Source organism: Ornithodoros turicata, chromosome 1 (assembly GCF_037126465.1).
Source record: "Ornithodoros turicata isolate Travis chromosome 1, ASM3712646v1, whole genome shotgun sequence".
Classification (NCBI taxonomy): Eukaryota; Metazoa; Arthropoda; class Arachnida; order Ixodida; family Argasidae; genus Ornithodoros; species Ornithodoros turicata.
Window position 1 is genome coordinate 131,023,367 of NC_088201.1, and position 17,083 is coordinate 131,040,449.

General features: G+C 46.8%; 1 protein-coding gene and 1 non-coding gene across 6 annotated transcripts in view; both read right to left on the minus strand.

Moving 5' to 3' along the window:
- LOC135369020 (uncharacterized) overlaps positions 1-7,973 on the minus strand; it is a 142,337-nt gene extending 134,364 nt beyond the window's left edge. For 3 of the 5 annotated variants that reach the window (XM_064602633.1, XM_064602650.1, XM_064602641.1), the window contains exons 1-3: positions 7,894-7,973; positions 6,961-6,988; positions 6,706-6,866 (exon numbers count right to left, since the gene is read on the minus strand). In XM_064602633.1, the coding sequence (XP_064458703.1) occupies positions 6,706-6,866; positions 6,961-6,988; positions 7,894-7,897 (193 nt within the window). In that variant the 5' untranslated portion in view covers positions 7,898-7,973. The remainder of the gene's footprint in view (positions 1-6,705; positions 6,867-6,960; positions 6,989-7,893) is intronic. The other 2 variants (XM_064602625.1, XM_064602658.1) reach the window with 2 other exon arrangements.
- A 2,009-nt stretch (positions 7,974-9,982) lies between these two features.
- Trnas-gga (transfer RNA serine (anticodon GGA)) lies at positions 9,983-10,053 on the minus strand. Its single transcript has one exon. It is a non-coding gene; the product is annotated as a tRNA-Ser (tRNA).
- Between the last annotated feature and the right edge of the window lie 7,030 nt (positions 10,054-17,083).

Sequence of the window (17,083 nt, forward strand, 5' to 3'; positions counted from 1 at the left end):
TTGCCCCCCTCTCGGTACGCCCATGGGTACAAGCTGTGGGACTGGACAAACGACAGATTCTTCGTGAGTCGGGATGTTGTCTTTGGACTCATTCCAGCTCAATCGTCCCAGTCGCGTGGCCCGACCACCGTGGATTTCCGAGAAAAAGATTTATAATGTTGCCATTGATGGGAACACGAACCACACAAAGTATTTTTCCCGGAAGCGCGTTGAATGGCCGCTATGGGGCTTTGAACTCCCACACGAAGCAGTAAACCAGGGCGCGCGTGAGCGCGCATTGGGCGAGTGCGGCTTCACATTGGTAAAAAAATGCAAACGGGACTGTCTTCATAAAGCCTGGTACTAGCTCTGCACCGGTCGACACCCGTCCGCCGCGGATCATTCGCATGGGAACGTTTGATGAAATATCCTCTAAATCCACTGACTTTGCGATTTTTTTCCGAACTAACTATTCATGAAACTTCCAACAACTAATTTTTACAAGTTGAGACTTGCCCAAGTAATGCGCAGAAAAATTTTGAAGCTCGAATATCGCACGGTTTTTCTTTAAAAAAAATCGCAAAGTTGCGTGTTCAAGCAAAAAACCGTAACTTTGTTGAGCCGCCCTGAAATTTCTGAACATGTTGTGACATCGATGCCGGCTCAGAACAGTAGTCCAATTTCCGAATAATCATAACAGAAATTTTCTCAGAGGTGTTTTCCGTTTAAGGCGCGCAATGATTTTTTAAAGTTACCCTGGTGTCGCAGGCGGCCTGCAAGGGCTGACCTTGTGTCAGCCGCAGTACGCGGAGAGGGAGCAAGCTTTTCTACGTTAGCTCAAACAAAACTCGAACAGAAACCACAGACACCAACAACTACTTGTCTTCATTTTTAGTTTGGTCTATTTACAGTTGTGCAGGCGTGGGATAACGCAAATACTAACGTAAGTACTAACGCTGTCACCTCTTCGTTGCTACAGTCCCTACACACATTGAACACAGAGTTCTTGGTATACGTTGACGTCACTGATGCCCGGACGTGCGTGTTAGACACAGGCTTCCGAGTGCCGGGAACAGGAACTGCATTTGCGAAACGCTATGACAGAGACTGCCCCTCCTTCTGCACGACGTCTGTGCAGACTCACAGTGGCGTGATGTCCCTTAACTCTTTTTGTGCCCACAAAAATAATTGATGTGATGACAGAATTTGCTCTCCATGAAGCCTCTGCAAATTTACCTTAGCTGCGAACCTTATTAGTGTTCAGCAAACTCCGTCACATGGTCCCTTTCCATGAGACGTGGCGAAAAAGTTCCACGCTGCACTGATTTCGAAGTCTTTGCCGTGGAAGCACAAATTCAGAAAGTTCTTCTCTATTTTGTACTGCGAAGCAGCACCGTCACTAAAGTAGTGTACTTTTTCAATCTTCTCCACAGTAGGAAGGAAGGCCTGTATAGGAACACCTCGATGTACGTGTGGACGGTAGCGGTATCGTGCGTTATGCAATCAGAAATTATGGCGTACGACTTATGCAACAGGCTCCCGTCGATATCGGAGACATAGTGTGCCACAATTGGGCGAATGGTCGCTTGGGTGTTTTCCCAATGGAATGACTGTGGGGCGTCCTGTGCGATAAAGCTATAGTTCTCTTGAAAATCTAGCACTAGCTCTCTGCTAGTTCTCTCTAGCTATAGTTCTCTGCAAAATCTAGCTTCCGTTGGTGGCACCTTACTCTTCAGCGATGACAAATAGCGGGATTGCTGCTTGGTGACGAAGTGGTGGAACCACTTGGTGGACCAGTGGTGGAACCACTTCGTCAACAAGAAACAATCCCGTTGCTAGAGTGAGGAAGTGGTGGAACCACTTCGTCGCCAAAGGATTAGCTGACCAAGGTCTTTCGTCCGACAGAAGGCAACAGCTGCTCATGGAAGTCCAGTCCACACGGGAGTGTCCCTCACGGTGACAGGGGTAGAGGCCACCGGAAGACTCATTATGTCGCGTCAATATCGCGGTACATGAGCCCAGGTTTGTCGCTGTTGGTGGCCCTAATTTCTTTTTGTTCAAAGAAGTACAAGAGAAGCCCCCGAGTCGCACGTGTTTCGGCTGAGACAAGGTCTGCCCTTGCAGGCCGCCTGCGGCACCGGGTAAATTTAAAAAATCGTTGCGTGCCTTAAACAAAACACACCTCTGAGAATTTTTTTTCTGTAGAAAATCTAATCAGAGATTCAAATCAGAGAGGAATTCAGAGAGGAATCAGAGGAATCAGAATTTTTTTGTATTATTATTGGAAAATTGGACTACTGTTCTGAGCCGGTTTCGCTGTCACAGCATGTTCAGAATTTCAGGGCGGCTCAACGAAGTTACGGGATTTTGCTTGAACACGCAACTTTACGATTTTTTAAAGAAAAACCGTGCGATATTCGAGCTTCAAACGTTTTCTGCGCATTACTTGGACAGGTCTGAACTTGTAAAAAATTAGTTGTTGGAAATTTCATTAATAGTTAGTCCGCAAAAAAATTGCAAAACAGTGGATTTAGAGGATATTTCACCGAACGCTCCCATGCGAATGACCCGCGGTGAACGAGTGTCGATCGGTGCAGTACCAGGCTTTGTGAAGACAGTCCTGTTTGAATTTTTTACCAATGTGAAGCCGCACTCGCACAGTGCGCGCTCGCGCGCGCCCTGGTTTACTGATATGTGTGAGAGTTCAAAGCCCCCTAGCGGCCATTCGACGCGCTTCCGGGAAAAAATACTTTGTGTGGTTCATGTCCCAATCTTGGCAACATTAGAATTTGTTTTTCTCGGAAATCCGCGATGGTCGAGCCACGCGACTGGGACGATTGAGCTGGAATAACTCTTTCACGAAAACAGTTTTCCATCCAAAACCAGAGCACATGTCAATGAGAAATCTACAGCAGCGTCTCAAAACACAGCTACCGACGACGGAGTTGAATTTGTTAACCATGAGGATGATGATGTAATAGGACCGCAAGCAGCGTGCGAGGAGGAGGTAAATATCAGTACACGTGCGGCGAACCCTTGCGAGTTTCAAACTGGAGAAAATAATGAAAACACTCCGCAAACAAATAGAAACCATATTCCAGGACGCTCAGAGCGACTAGCATCCAAGCCACGACCAAACTCCTGCTGCGGAGTCAAGCGCAGTGACTTTATCCCAGATCCCACTACAGTCAAAGAAGCTCTGTCTGTGCCTGATGAAAGGGACTACGGGAATGTCATCCAGAAGGAGCTTGATAACCTAAAGAGGAACGCTACATGGGAAGTAATTCCTAGGTCAGAGTACCGACGCGTCGTGAAGTGCAAGTGGGTATTTCGAAACAGTACAAGGAAAACGGAGAACAAGAAAGGTACAAGGCTCGACTTGTTGCTTGTGGATACCCCCAAGTTGACAGAGTAGATTTCAACGAAACCTTCTCGCCAGCTTTAAAATTGGAGACGAATCGCATATTACTTGCGTGAGCACTTAGCAGTCGAATGGGGATGCGCTGCACGAGGTTCATATGACTGCAGCTTACTTGAATTGTACTTTGAAGGAAACCACATACATGGAACAACCTGTCACTTTCCATGAAGGAAAAATGAACGACGTTTGTCTTCTGAAGAAGAGTTTACCGTGAATCTTCATTAATATGACCCCCGATAATCTGACATACGCGTTTTGCGACCATACTCCTGGGGAACAATGTAGTGAAACCTCTGCATATCCCCCTTTAATATGACAATTTCGCATTTTTCGCGAACGACCATGGTCATACTAACGAAGGTTCACTGTATATGGACTGCGTTAGTCACGAAGGGAGTGGAATATTCGACGGGACAATTTTTTTAAAAGTGAGGGTTTATACCGATCAAAAGCAGATCCGTGTGTCTATTTCAACACGGAAGAAGGCATTATTGTCGGAGTATATGTGGACGACATATTGATTCTTGCAGAGAATGGCAGGAAGTGCAAGGATAATATGAGGAACGTCTTTGAAGTCGAAGATCTTGGTGCGGCAAACTACATACTGTCAATGAGAATTCAGCGTCACCAAATTGGCAGACTCATGTTGAATTCCAATGGCAGATTCGGAGCGCCTCCGGAGCAAATTGCTCCGCCGAGAGCAAATCTGTTCGATTTGCAGATTGGAAACAGTTCCGGAGTCTTCCAATGGGAGCTTCGGAGCGGCATTCGAGCCAAGGTCGCTCAAGGGAGCAGCCCAGACTCCTCCGCCAAAATAGACAGATTCAGCCGGAACACTGTGTGACGTGTCACTTGTCGTTCGTGCTTCGTATTTCTATTTCCTGTCTCTGCTTCGCCAACGTGGCCGCCTCGCAACGCGTCTTCGCCGTGACTAGTGTTTCGCGTCGTACGTTTGCGATTTTGTTTCAGGAAGGAAGCGATAAGTCAGACATTACAATGGCAACGTTAGGAGATTAGAAGGGCCTTGATGTTGCAAAACATGGCGATATAATGGAACATGAGTACCTTCTTATTCTTCTTCCTCCGTCTCTGGCAGTCATCCACCAAGGGAGATTGGCCAGGCCTAACCTCGAAATCGGTCGCAAGTGTTCCAGACGCAGATTCGAATCACTTGCTCTCGGCCTGATCAAGCCGCTCCATTGCCGAGTCTGCCACTTGCTCCGACTCAGCCATTGGAACTCAACATCACTATTGACCAGGCAGCCCACGCCGAAGATATCGTGAATACCTTCGGGATGAAAGACGCAAAATGAACTTCATCGCCACTGGACCCAGGAAAGAGGTTCCCGAAAATATCCGAAGAAGGGTGGACGACGAATGCATTTTTTTCTCATAAATACCGCCAAGCAGTTGGAGGACTACAGATTTAGCATTCTCTGCAGCGTACATGAGTCAGTTCAACGTGAACCCAACTGAAGAACACTGGAAAGGCATGAAACAGATTCTGCGCCGCGTCAGACAAACGGAGGACTACGTATTAACATTCCAGAGAACAGGAAATGGCGTGAAGGCTTTTTTGACTCAGACTGGGCACGTGGCAGCGTGGACAGACGGTCTCTTATCGGTATCGTGTTCACTATGGCTGAAGGAACTGTCGCCTGGAGCAGCAAGCAGGGGACAACCGCTTTATCGACTGTAGAGGCGGAATTCCTTGCAATGGGGTGTCATGCAGCCAAATAAGTTTTTTGGCTACAGCAACTTACTGAAGCGCTAAGAGCAAGCTAATTTATAAAAGAGCCTCATACTCTGTTCGTGGATAACCAGGGAGCGATAGCAGTCGAGACGAATCAAGTGACGTCAGGGTAAAACAAACACATTGAGCTCCGTCATTTTTTCCTCTGTGAAAAGATTGAAGATGGAAAATTGCGACTGGAGTATGTTAAGACATGAGTTTAATCTGCATTTTAACTGCATCAGATTAATGCAGTTACCTAAGTTGTTGGCAGTCGTGGCAAACTATATGTAAACAGGTAGCGCAACTCCCGTAGGCCCCCGTGTCTTCAGAATGACGCCATGATAGAGACCGGCAGCGCCATCCATCCCTTGCGCCGACCACGATGATTGTAAATAACTGACGTCAAAGGTGACGTCAGCAGTGTGGATAATAAGTAGTGCATAATTAGTCATGGCACGTTTACGTTAGCGCACTTCGTTTGCGCTGTATTATCTCACCCAGCCAACAATACCAGACGAGAACATAGAAAAATAAATCATATGAGGTTTAATGAAACATATCAATTCGAAATACATATAATCATAACAGATTTTGACAACTCCAAACACAAGGGCATCGTGATGACCATACAAAAGTTGGATGGTTCACTAAAGGTCCATTTCTCACCTAGAGCTAGACGTACACTTAGTGATTAGACGTTTGCATTTATTCAATGAGTGGCCATTATATAGGTCCACTGCAACAAAACATGACATCGTTGGTGCACAGCTGATTCCTGCTAACACTCACGCTATCATGGCCGCTCGTCCCATGATTTTTTTTTTTTCGCGGGGTCAGCAACAGGGTACATATTGTAGAATATGTACTATACTACTATATGTAACATATACATGCAATCATTGTATTCACCTGTTCACACGTGTTAATCTTGGTCTGCAGCTCCGAGATGTGAACGTCGCTTTCTGTTACGTGTACGACCTCCAAACCTCGACCAAAAAGAGTTACGACCTCCACTTTACAATGCACCGACACACAGCACGGATACAGAGATGCACGGATAACCACGCCCACTGTGACACATGCGCAAAGGAGCAGGATACGGAAATGTACTCGGGTGGTAGATGATTTCGTAATATGTGCACAAGGGCAACAGAAAGTTTTTCTGCATTGAAGTTAAATCATGAATAATCTATTAGTACACACACAACCCATGCCCACGTTTTTGTTTACGATTGTATCTCTACTACCAACACCGAGGATCGCGATGGTATCCTTGCCGATGGGTCCGATTTGGTGTTTACGCTTGTTTTCGCTACCAGTATAGATATACCTTGGTTGTGGAGTTAAATATAGAAATGCCCCTACGTTTGTTTTCACTTCCTGAAAGCCTAAGGGTTTTCAGGTACCAGCCTTGTGCGTATCATGACCGTGCTGCGTTTCTTTTCAATATCATATACGCAGAACATTCGCAAAAGGTAAAATAATCGTTCGCTGATGAGCAATTACTGGTGAGATGAGAATAGCCTTATGGCGGTATTGCGGAAATGTATCAACGAAGATCAGGACTTACAGATCACAATTCCAATGAGGAGGCTCAGGAATAAAAGTAAACAGATGGCAAAGAAGATGAGCGTCGTCTTTCTACTTCTTGATTCATCCTGCGTCTGAATGACACTCACGGAGCTTTGTATTGGAAGAGCCGATTCTTCATTCAAGCCGGACATCTCTGAGCTGTAATGACAGTACGGGGCAGAATTAGCCGATGGTCGGAGGGGGATAGGTCGTTAGAATAAATAGCGTAATACCGCTACATTTACATACTTACAATTGCTGAGGTACTTCCTGGTAATAATCTGAAAATGTTTTCAGATTACGAGGTTGCAGCAAATTTTCACCAATGAAGTCCGAACTAGAGCCCTGCATTATCCGCTGATGGAAGTAGATATCCGCAAGATACTTGCGGATTCGGATGAAAATTTAGAACTTTCTCCGGTGTGCGGATCGGATGCGGATATACCGCGCGCGAGCAGTTCTCTTCAGCGAGAAGTTCTCTTTTCAAAGCCTCCGAAACGCAAACGTACAGGGTGGGTGCAGATAGGTTAACCCCACGTTTAGGCACGTATGGCGTTCCATGCTTACCGCATGAACATTCCATGGCGCGGGACGATGTATTTATCCGATGAAAACGAACGAAAAAGCCTTAGTATCCAAACTCCACATAACAAAAAAGTTACCCATGCAAACGTTGGTCTCCGTGCATCTCGATTTTTCTATGCAGAAGTCAATGTGGATGTCAAGGCACAGTTGCGTAGGCTACCGCTAGGCGTACCAGATCTCGTTTCGCTTCTACGTGGGTGGCACCACAGCCATGTCCCATTGGAAATACACGGAGAGAAGTTCGCATTGCTGACGATTTTATTGCGCAGAATTTAATTTCCACGTTTTTGTTTCTCAGTTTTCATCCCAAAAATGCACCGCGTGCGGCGCCGAAAATTCATACGGTATGCAGGCTACGCGCCATGTTACCTTATGCTACTATGCTATGTTACTTTACTATGCTACTTTATTCCCACCCACCCTGTATATTGACCTTCGTACGCCTACGTCTCCAGAAAGAGCACGCTGTGCCAAATACGAATAGGCTAACAATTAGTTTGACCAGAACCTGTATTTTCAAAACAATGCCAGAAATATCCCATTGCCCTATTTAGTGTAGTGTAGCTGGTTCACGAATGTAATTAGAAAGCATACCGCTTACCCATTTTGCTGGAGCGTCTTGGGTAACACAGGAAAATTCTTCTTCTTCTTCTTCTTCTTCTTCCCAGGACGATGAACAAAGGCTACGTGCAGAATGGCTGAATTATGTCTTCCTCTTCCTCTTCTTTACTAACCTAGTATTATACGCTATTGCAACGTTATTTGCCTTCGTCCTGGAGTGATGCGGGTGGTTCATATGATAAATTACATACGTCGCTGAGGGCTTGGAATATCAGCATTGGAGTTGACCTACCCTCTTAAAACTTACCTCTAAAAGTAAATGGTATAGGATGACCTGTAGCTAGCCTACCCGAGCATCGATCGCGTAATACGAGGATGCGCTCGGCTGTCCAGACAGAAAGTGTGCCGAAAATACAGTAAAACTAATTCGCAAATCTGCTCTTTCTAGGCAGTGTGCGCGGTAAAGTTCGTGCACAGAGTTTTATGAAATAAGGTGTGACTACTTTGTCTGGGCTACAGAAACCTGAGTCTATTCCACTCACATAGCGCACACAAAATCGCCTTACGCCTTACGTGTTCCTGTGTAACAGTCTATTTACCGGTTACATCAAACGCATTGTGATCATGTAACTCCTGCGGGTGATCATAACGCTGTCTGTAAGCTCTGGCCACCAGTGAGTTTCTTCTATGCTCGTTTCCCGTTATGTAACCCCTACAGCAGGAGTTATCTGTTTCATATGTAACGTCAGATGTTACCGTTTTAAGAGTGTCTCCTTCACCTTTGCAGGTAAAAATGTATATAAATTTTTTACCTCTGCTAGAAGTGACCGTTTCAAGAGTGTAGGCTATCCTTAGGTGCTCAAAAGACGAATGTTCGCTCAGTTCGGACGTGGTTAAAAATTCGGCTGTTCGTTATTTCATATTATAAAACGGCTTATATAAGACGCTGTGCTGTGTTTTGTGTCATCTTTTTGTTTGTTTCCCGGCACGGGTTTTTTTTGTAACTTTGAAAGTGACAGTCACATCCGGAATCCGGTTTCTCGAATTGATACCATAATGTTCGGCATCGCTCGTTGGTCTAGTTTGCCTATTTTCATGTATGGAAACTTCTTACACCCCTGACACACCGACACTTTCGATCCGCATTGAGCCAATGCTCATCGAGCTCAATGCGGATCCGGCGCTGCTACACGGACACTTTCGAGCAGGATCGAACTCCAATCCTGCTTAATGCGCTCCAGTTCGTTAAACGGGATTGAGATTCTCAAGACAGCTTGAAGGCCGCCATTGGCATCCTCGAAGTCAGCGAATTTGTAGTGGTAAACAAAACATTACACGGAATTACATGGCATTTCACGGTTACTGTTTTAGTCTAGGTATGAGGGGCGACTGCGGTTGCTGATTTGTTTAATCTACACCACACTCGAGACCGCGCTCCCCGAAAAGCCTTAGTAAGCAGCACAATGCGGAAGAGGATGCGGTTATTCTCGACTTTTTTAGGAACATATTTTTCTGTCACAGCGTACTGTCTCGAGGCTGTTAGCGCCGCCTGCCGACAGGCCAACCTTTCGATACGAATAGAGTTAGACCGTGTAGCAGTATCGCGCAGCGAACGCTCTTGAGAAACTCGATGCGGATCGGATTCAATCCGCATTGAAAATGCCGTGTGATAGGGGTATAATTTCTATTGCAGTTTTATCAAAGGAAGGCGAGCATCCACAGCTATCACAATCGAATGCCAAGTGACCCGACGGGGGCATCCCTTTCAACAACGTCGCGTGCTCACATAACCTAGCGTTGATACACCTGCCCGCCTGGCCGATGTACACTCTTCCACAGGATAATGGAATACTATAAACCACACCAAGTGTTACACACCTGTCTTTTTAGCCGCTTGTTCACCTTCGAGCAAATACTATACAGCTTGCAAGGGGCTGAGATCACTGCAGAAACATTATGTCTGACACCTACTTTCTTTATGTTATGTGCACGTCCGTGAAAATAGGGAATTGATACTGGTCTACCTTCCACCCGGTTCCCACCAAGCTTCGGTAAGCCCTTACACTTGCAAACAAGGCCCTCCGCCACAGAGTTGAGTAGATCGAATGCAACAACTCAGGGAAAAGAGGCGCTGACGCCAGGAATCGAACCTGGGTCATCTGATTTCCGGTCAGATATGCTACCACTACACCACACCAGCACGCCGTTTCCCATGAGCCATTAAGTGCCGCAAGTAGGGGGGGACGGACAACCAACCACGCTATTCCCATTCCCTCTTACATATTTCTCACTCACTCTCTCATTCATACACGGCCAGGGCGATCTGTAAACGACGTAAACAACGAGATTTGGCCGAGGCAGACCACACTTAGGGACGACACAAACAAGTAAGACACAAACACAAACGTCAACAAGACACAAACGTCGTCCCTAAGTGTGGTCTGCCTCGGCCAAATCTCGTTGTTTATATGAGTAGATCCTCGGGATAACCCCCAACCCGCATTTTTTCTAGCTGAGATTCAAAACACCCCAGGACCTTTCCAAGGCAGCCCCCAAGGCTGAAGTGGCAATAGCTCTCTTAACAATCTTGGAATGCGCCGAATCATACGGTAGTACCATCTTTTTGGAAGGGTGGAATGCCAACAAATATGGTCGTGTCCCACACTTAACTTCAAATCCAAAAATTGCAGGGTACCCTCCACCGGTAACTCAAATGTGAACCTCAGTAGTATAGATTAATACAGCATAATAATGGTGCCTGTATAAGAACCATACGGCATAAGAACCGTACTGTATAACGACATCCTTTTTCTAATCCAAGATGGCCTATTCTAATCCAGTTCTAAGCCAACACAATCCAGTTCTAAGCCAACAAAATTCATTTGTAATCCAACACAAGCCAATCCAAAGCCATCTGATTGGCCGCCATTAGCCCCGCCCACTTCACGTTAATTGGTCCGCGCCAAGCACCACTGATCTTTGATTGGCTGACTGTGGCCCCACTCCTTTATGCTAATTAGTTGGCTTGGCTCCGCCCAGTTCACGCTGAATGGTCCGTGCTAAGCCTACTGATCATTGATTGGTTGACAGTAGCTCCGCCCCTTTATGCTAGTTACTCGGCTCTGCCCACTTCACGCTGATTGGTGCATGCGTATCGCTGAGCATAGCTCCGCCCCTTTATGCTGATTAACTGGCTCCGCTGATTGGTCCATTCCAAGCCTACTGATCACTCTCCACATTTTCCAGACTTTCTAAGCCCTCTGATTGGCCGCCCCAATTTAAGCCTACCGATTGGCCTGTTCTAAGCGCACTGATTGGCTGACTAAGCCCGCTGAACATAGCCTTCATCAGCGCCCGCCAGATGGCGCGCTCGGCAGCGACTCCACTGCTGCTTTATCTCAGATGTTCAAACTTACCTTGTGGTGTGCAACTTTCCGCCCACTTCATGCTGATTGGTCCATTCTAGGCCTACCGATTCAGACGTCTAAGCCAAAGCCTACTGATCACCCTCCCAGCCGCTATGATTGGCCGGCCCCAATGTAAGCCTGCCGATTGGCCCGTTCTAAGCCCACTGACAACGGATGGTGCAACCCTTTACTGGCTCCGCCCACTTCACGCTGATTGGCCCATTCTATGCCTACCGATGGCTATCCCTGATTGGTCCACGCTAAGCCTACTGAACGGGGATTGGCTTACCTGAATTTGTCACTCCTAAGCCAGGCAGCAGCTTCAGACAAGACACACGACAATTGTTGATTTCAACCTTTATTTGGTACAACAGCCTCCTGGTCCAGCTGTGGGTAGGTTCAGCTGCATCAGAGAGATCATTGGTCCATAATTCTATGTGGACATCTCTCACGCTCATTGCTCACTCAGCTCCCTCGGTAGATTCCAACTGTCACTGGTTCATCTAACTGCAAGTGGTCTGCTCGTTAGTCCATCTGACTGCAAGTGGCCGCTCACCCAGCTCCTTATTGGTTCTAGTTGGTCACAGCTCCCTCATAGGCTCCAACTCCGATTGGTCCATCTAACAGCAAGTGGTCACTCACCCGCTGCTATTGATCCATTGAACTGCAAGCCACTCATTGGTCACTCACACTCATCTCTAGACGAGATAAATTTAACTGTGGGAGATTGTAACTTTTACCATAAGATAACTTTAGCGGGGGTCATACACTGGTAGGCTCCAACTGCTATTGGTCCGTGCTAACTGCATGCCTCCACCCTGATGCTCATTGGTTCACAACGTTTCTGCGCGTGCTCTGACGGCGCCGAAGAAGGTTCCCTACACATTTAATAGAAATTATGCTATTGGTCCAGCTGCGTCATAGAGCACGGCTTGGTTCTGCTGTGGCTGGTCCTGATTGGTCCTCTCTAGATGAGATAGTATAAGTTTAACTGTGGGATATTGAAACTTTTACCATAAGAGAGATTTAGCCTGGGGCTGATAGGCTCCAACTGCTATCGGCCCGTGCCTCCATCCGCGGCTGCTCACTGGTTCACAATGAAACTTTTTCACATGCTCTGACGGCGGCCCTACACATACAAGAGATGGCGCCGCTTGTCTTCGCAAAGATGGACAGCAGCGTCGAGCCATTGCATTGGTGACTCATTTCTATCCAACTGGTTCATACTTCTAGAGAGCTAGCGTTAGAAGGCTGAACAGCTTACATGCCGCCGCCTCCCGCTGTTCACATAGCCACAGTTGGAAATCGGGAAAAAAAATTTTTTTCAGGGTACACATCTCAAAACACACTCTACACGACTAAAGTTGGCTTCACCTGGTTGCGTGCGTGCGTTAGGTCAAGCCCACCCCATCTGGCTGCTCACTGGTTCACAACGAAACTTTTTTACATGCTCTGTCTTACACATACAAGAGATGGCGCCGCTTGCCTTTGCAAAGATGGACAGCTGCCATTTCATTGGTGACTCATTTCTATCCAACTGGTTCATACTTCTAGAGAGCTAGCGTTAGAAGGCTGAACAGCTTGCACGCCGCCTCCTCCCGCTGTTCACATAGCCACAGTTGGAAATGAGGGAAATTTTTTTTTTCAGGGTACACATCTCAAAACACACTCTACACGAGTAAAGTTGGCTTCACCTGGTTGCGTGCGTGCGTTAGGTCAAGCCCACCCCATCTGGCTGCTCACTGGTTCACAATGAAACTTTTTTACATGCTCTGCCTTACACATACAAGAGATGGCGCCGCTTGTCTTTGCAAAGATGGACAGCTGCCATTGCATTGGTGACTCATTTCTATCCAACTGGTTCATACTTCTAGAGAGCTAGCGTTAGAAGGCTGAACAGCTTACATGCCGCCGCCTCCCGCTGTTCACATAGCCACAGTTGTAAATGGGGAAAAAAAATTTTTTTTCAGAGTACACATCTCAAAACACACTCTACACAAGTAAAGTTGGCTTCACCTGGTTGCGTGCGTGTGTTAGGTCAAGCCCACCCCATCTGGCTGCTCACTGGTTCACAATGAAACTTTTTTACATGCTCTGCCTTACACATACAAGAGATGACGCCGCTTGTCTTTGCAAAGATGGACAGCTGCCATTGCATTGGTGACTCATTTCTATCCAACTGGTTCATACTTCTAGAGAGCTAGCGTTAGAAGGCTGAACAGCTTACATGCCGCCCCCTCCCGCTGTTCACATAACCACAGTTGGAAATGGGGAAATTTTTTTTTTCAGGGTACACATCTCAAAACACACTCTACACGAGTAAAGTTGGCTTCACCTGGTTGCGTGCGTGCGTTAGGTCAAGCCCACCCTATCTGGCTGCTCACTGGTTCACAATGAAACTTTTTTACATGCTCTGCCTTACACATACAAGAGATGGCGCCGCTTGTCTTTGCAAAGATGGACAGCTGCCATTGCATTGGTGACTCATTTCTATCCAACTGGTTCGTACTTCTAGAGAGCTAGCGTTAGAAGGCTGAACAGCTTACATGCTGCAGCCTCCCGGTGTTCACATAGCCACAGTTGGAAATGGGAAAAAAATTTTTTTTCAGGGTACACATCTCAAAACACACTCTACACGAGTAAAGTTGGCTTCACCTGGTTGCATGCGTGCGTTAGGTCAAGCCTACCCCATCCGGCTGCTCACTGGTTCACAATGAAACTTTTTTACATGCTCTGCCTTACACATACAAGAGATGGCGCCGCTTGTCTTTGCAAAGATGGACAGCTGCCATTGCATTGGTGACTCATTTCTATCCAACTGGTTCATACTTCTAGAGAGCTAGCGTCTAGGCTGAACAGCTTACATGCCGCCGCCTCCCGCTGTTCACATAACCACAGTTGGAAATGGGGAAATTTTTTTTTCAGGGTACACATCTCAAAACACACTCTACACGAGTAAAGTTGGCTTCACCTGGTTGCGTGCGTGCGTTAGGTCAAGCCCACCCTATCTGGCTGCTCACTGGTTCACAATGAAACTTTTTTACATGCTCTGCCTTACACATACAAGAGATGGCGCCGCTTGTCTTTGCAAAGATGGACAGCTGCCATTGCATTGGTGACTCATTTCTATCCAACTGGTTCGTACTTCTAGAGAGCTAGCGTTAGAAGGCTGAACAGCTTACATGCTGCAGCCTCCCGGTGTTCACATAGCCACAGTTGGAAATGGGAAAAATTTTTTTTTTCAGGGTACACATCTCAAAACACACTCTACACGAGTAAAGTTGGCTTCACCTGGTTGCATGCGTGCGTTAGGTCAAGCCTACCCCATCCGGCTGCTCACTGGTTCACAATGAAACTTTTTTACATGCTCTGCCTTACACATACAAGAGATGGCGCCGCTTGTCTTTGCAAAGATGGACAGCTGCCATTGCATTGGTGACTCATTTCTATCCAACTGGTTCATACTTCTAGAGAGCTAGCGTCTAGGCTGAACAGCTTACATGCCGCCGCCTCCCGCTGTTCACATAACCACAGTTGGAAATGGGGAAATTTTTTTTTCAGGGTACACATCTCAAAACACACTCTACACGAGTAAAGTTGGCTTCACCTGGTTGCGTGCGTGCGTTAGGTCAAGCCCACCCTATCTGGCTGCTCACTGGTTCACAATGAAACTTTTTTACATGCTCTGCCTTACACATACAAGAGATGGCGCCGCTTGTCTTTGCAAAGATGGACAGCTGCCATTGCATTGGTGACTCATTTCTATCCAACTGGTTCATACTTCTAGAGAGCTAGCGTTAGAAGGCTGAACAGCTTACATGCCGCCGCCTCCCGCTGTTCACATAGCCACAGTTGGAAATGGGGAAAAAAAATTTTTTTTCAGGGTACACATCTCAAAACACACTCTACACGAGTAAGGTTGGCTTCACCTGGTTGCGTGCGTGCGTGCGTTAGGTCAAGCCCACCCCATCTGGCTGCTGACTGGTTCACAATAAAACTTTTTTACATGCTCTGCCTTACACATACAAGAGATGGCGCCGCTTGTCTTTGCAAAGATGGACAGCTGCCATTGCATTGGTGACTCATTTCTATCCAACTGGTTCATACTTCTAGAGAGCTAGCGTTAGAAGGCTGAACAGCTTACATGCCGCCGCCTCCCGCTGTTCACATAGCCACAGTTGGAAATGGGGAAAAATTTTTTTTTCAGGGTACACATCTCAAAACACACTCTACACAAGTAAAGTTGGCTTCACCTGGTTGCATGCGTGCGTTAGGTCAAGCCCACCCCATCTGGCTGCTCACTGGTTCACAATGAAACTTTTTTACATGCTCTGCCTTTCACATACAAGAGATGGCGCCGCTTGTCTTTGCAAAGATGGACAGCTGCCATTGCATTGGTGACTCATTTCTATCCAACTGATTCATACTTCTAGAGAGCTAGCGTTAGAAGGCTGAACTGCTTACATGCCGCCGCCTCCCGCTGTTCACATAGCCACAGTTGGAAATGGGGAAAAAAAATTTTCAGGGTACACATCTCAAAACACACTGTACACGAGTAAGGTTGGCTTCACCTGGTTGCGTGCGTGCGTTAGGTCAAGCCCACCCCATCTGGCTGCTCACTGGTTCACAATGAAACTTTTTTACATGCTCTGCCTTACACATACAAGAGATGGCGCCGCTTGTCTTTGCAAAGATGGACTGCTGCCATTGCATTGGTGACTCATTTCTATCCAACTGGTTCATACTTCTAGAGAGCTAGCGTTAGAAGGCTGAACAGCTTACATGCCGCCCCCTCCCGCTGTTCACATAACCACAGTTGGAAATGGGGAAATTTTTTTTTTCAGGGTACACATCTCAAAACACACTCTACACGAGTAAAGTTGGCTTCACCTGGTTGCGTGCGTGCGTTAGGTCAAGCCCACCCTATCTGGCTGCTCACTGGTTCACAATGAAACTTTTTTACATGCTCTGCCTTACACATACAAGAGATGGCGCCGCTTGTCTTTGCAAAGATGGACAGCTGCCATTGCATTGGTGACTCATTTCTATCCAACTGGTTCGTACTTCTAGAGAGCTAGCGTTAGAAGGCTGAACAGCTTACATGCTGCAGCCTCCCGGTGTTCACACAGCCACAGTTGGAAATGGGAAAAATTTTTTTTTTCAGGGTACACATCTCAAAACACACTCTACACGAGTAAAGTTGGCTTCACCTGGTTGCATGCGTGCGTTAGGTCAAGCCTACCCCATCCGGCTGCTCACTGGTTCACAATGAAACTTTTTTACATGCTCTGCCTTACACATACAAGAGATGGCGCCGCTTGTCTTTGCAAAGATGGACAGCTGCCATTGCATTGGTGACTCATTTCTATCCAACTGGTTCATACTTCTAGAGAGCTAGCGTCTAGGCTGAACAGCTTACATGCCGCCGCCTCCCGCTGTTCACATAACCACAGTTGGAAATGGGGAAATTTTTTTTTCAGGGTACACATCTCAAAACACACTCTACACGAGTAAAGTTGGCTTCACCTGGTTGCGTGCGTGCGTTAGGTCAAGCCCACCCTATCTGGCTGCTCACTGGTTCACAATGAAACTTTTTTACATGCTCTGCCTTACACATACAAGAGATGGCGCCGCTTGTCTTTGCAAAGATGGACAGCTGCCATTGCATTGGTGACTCATTTCTATCCAACTGGTTCGTACTTCTAGAGAGCTAGCGTTAGAAGGCTGAACAGCTTACATGCTGCAGCCTCCCGGTGTTCACATAGCCACAGTTGGAAATGGGAAAAAATTTTTTTTTCAGGGTACACATCTCAAAACACACTC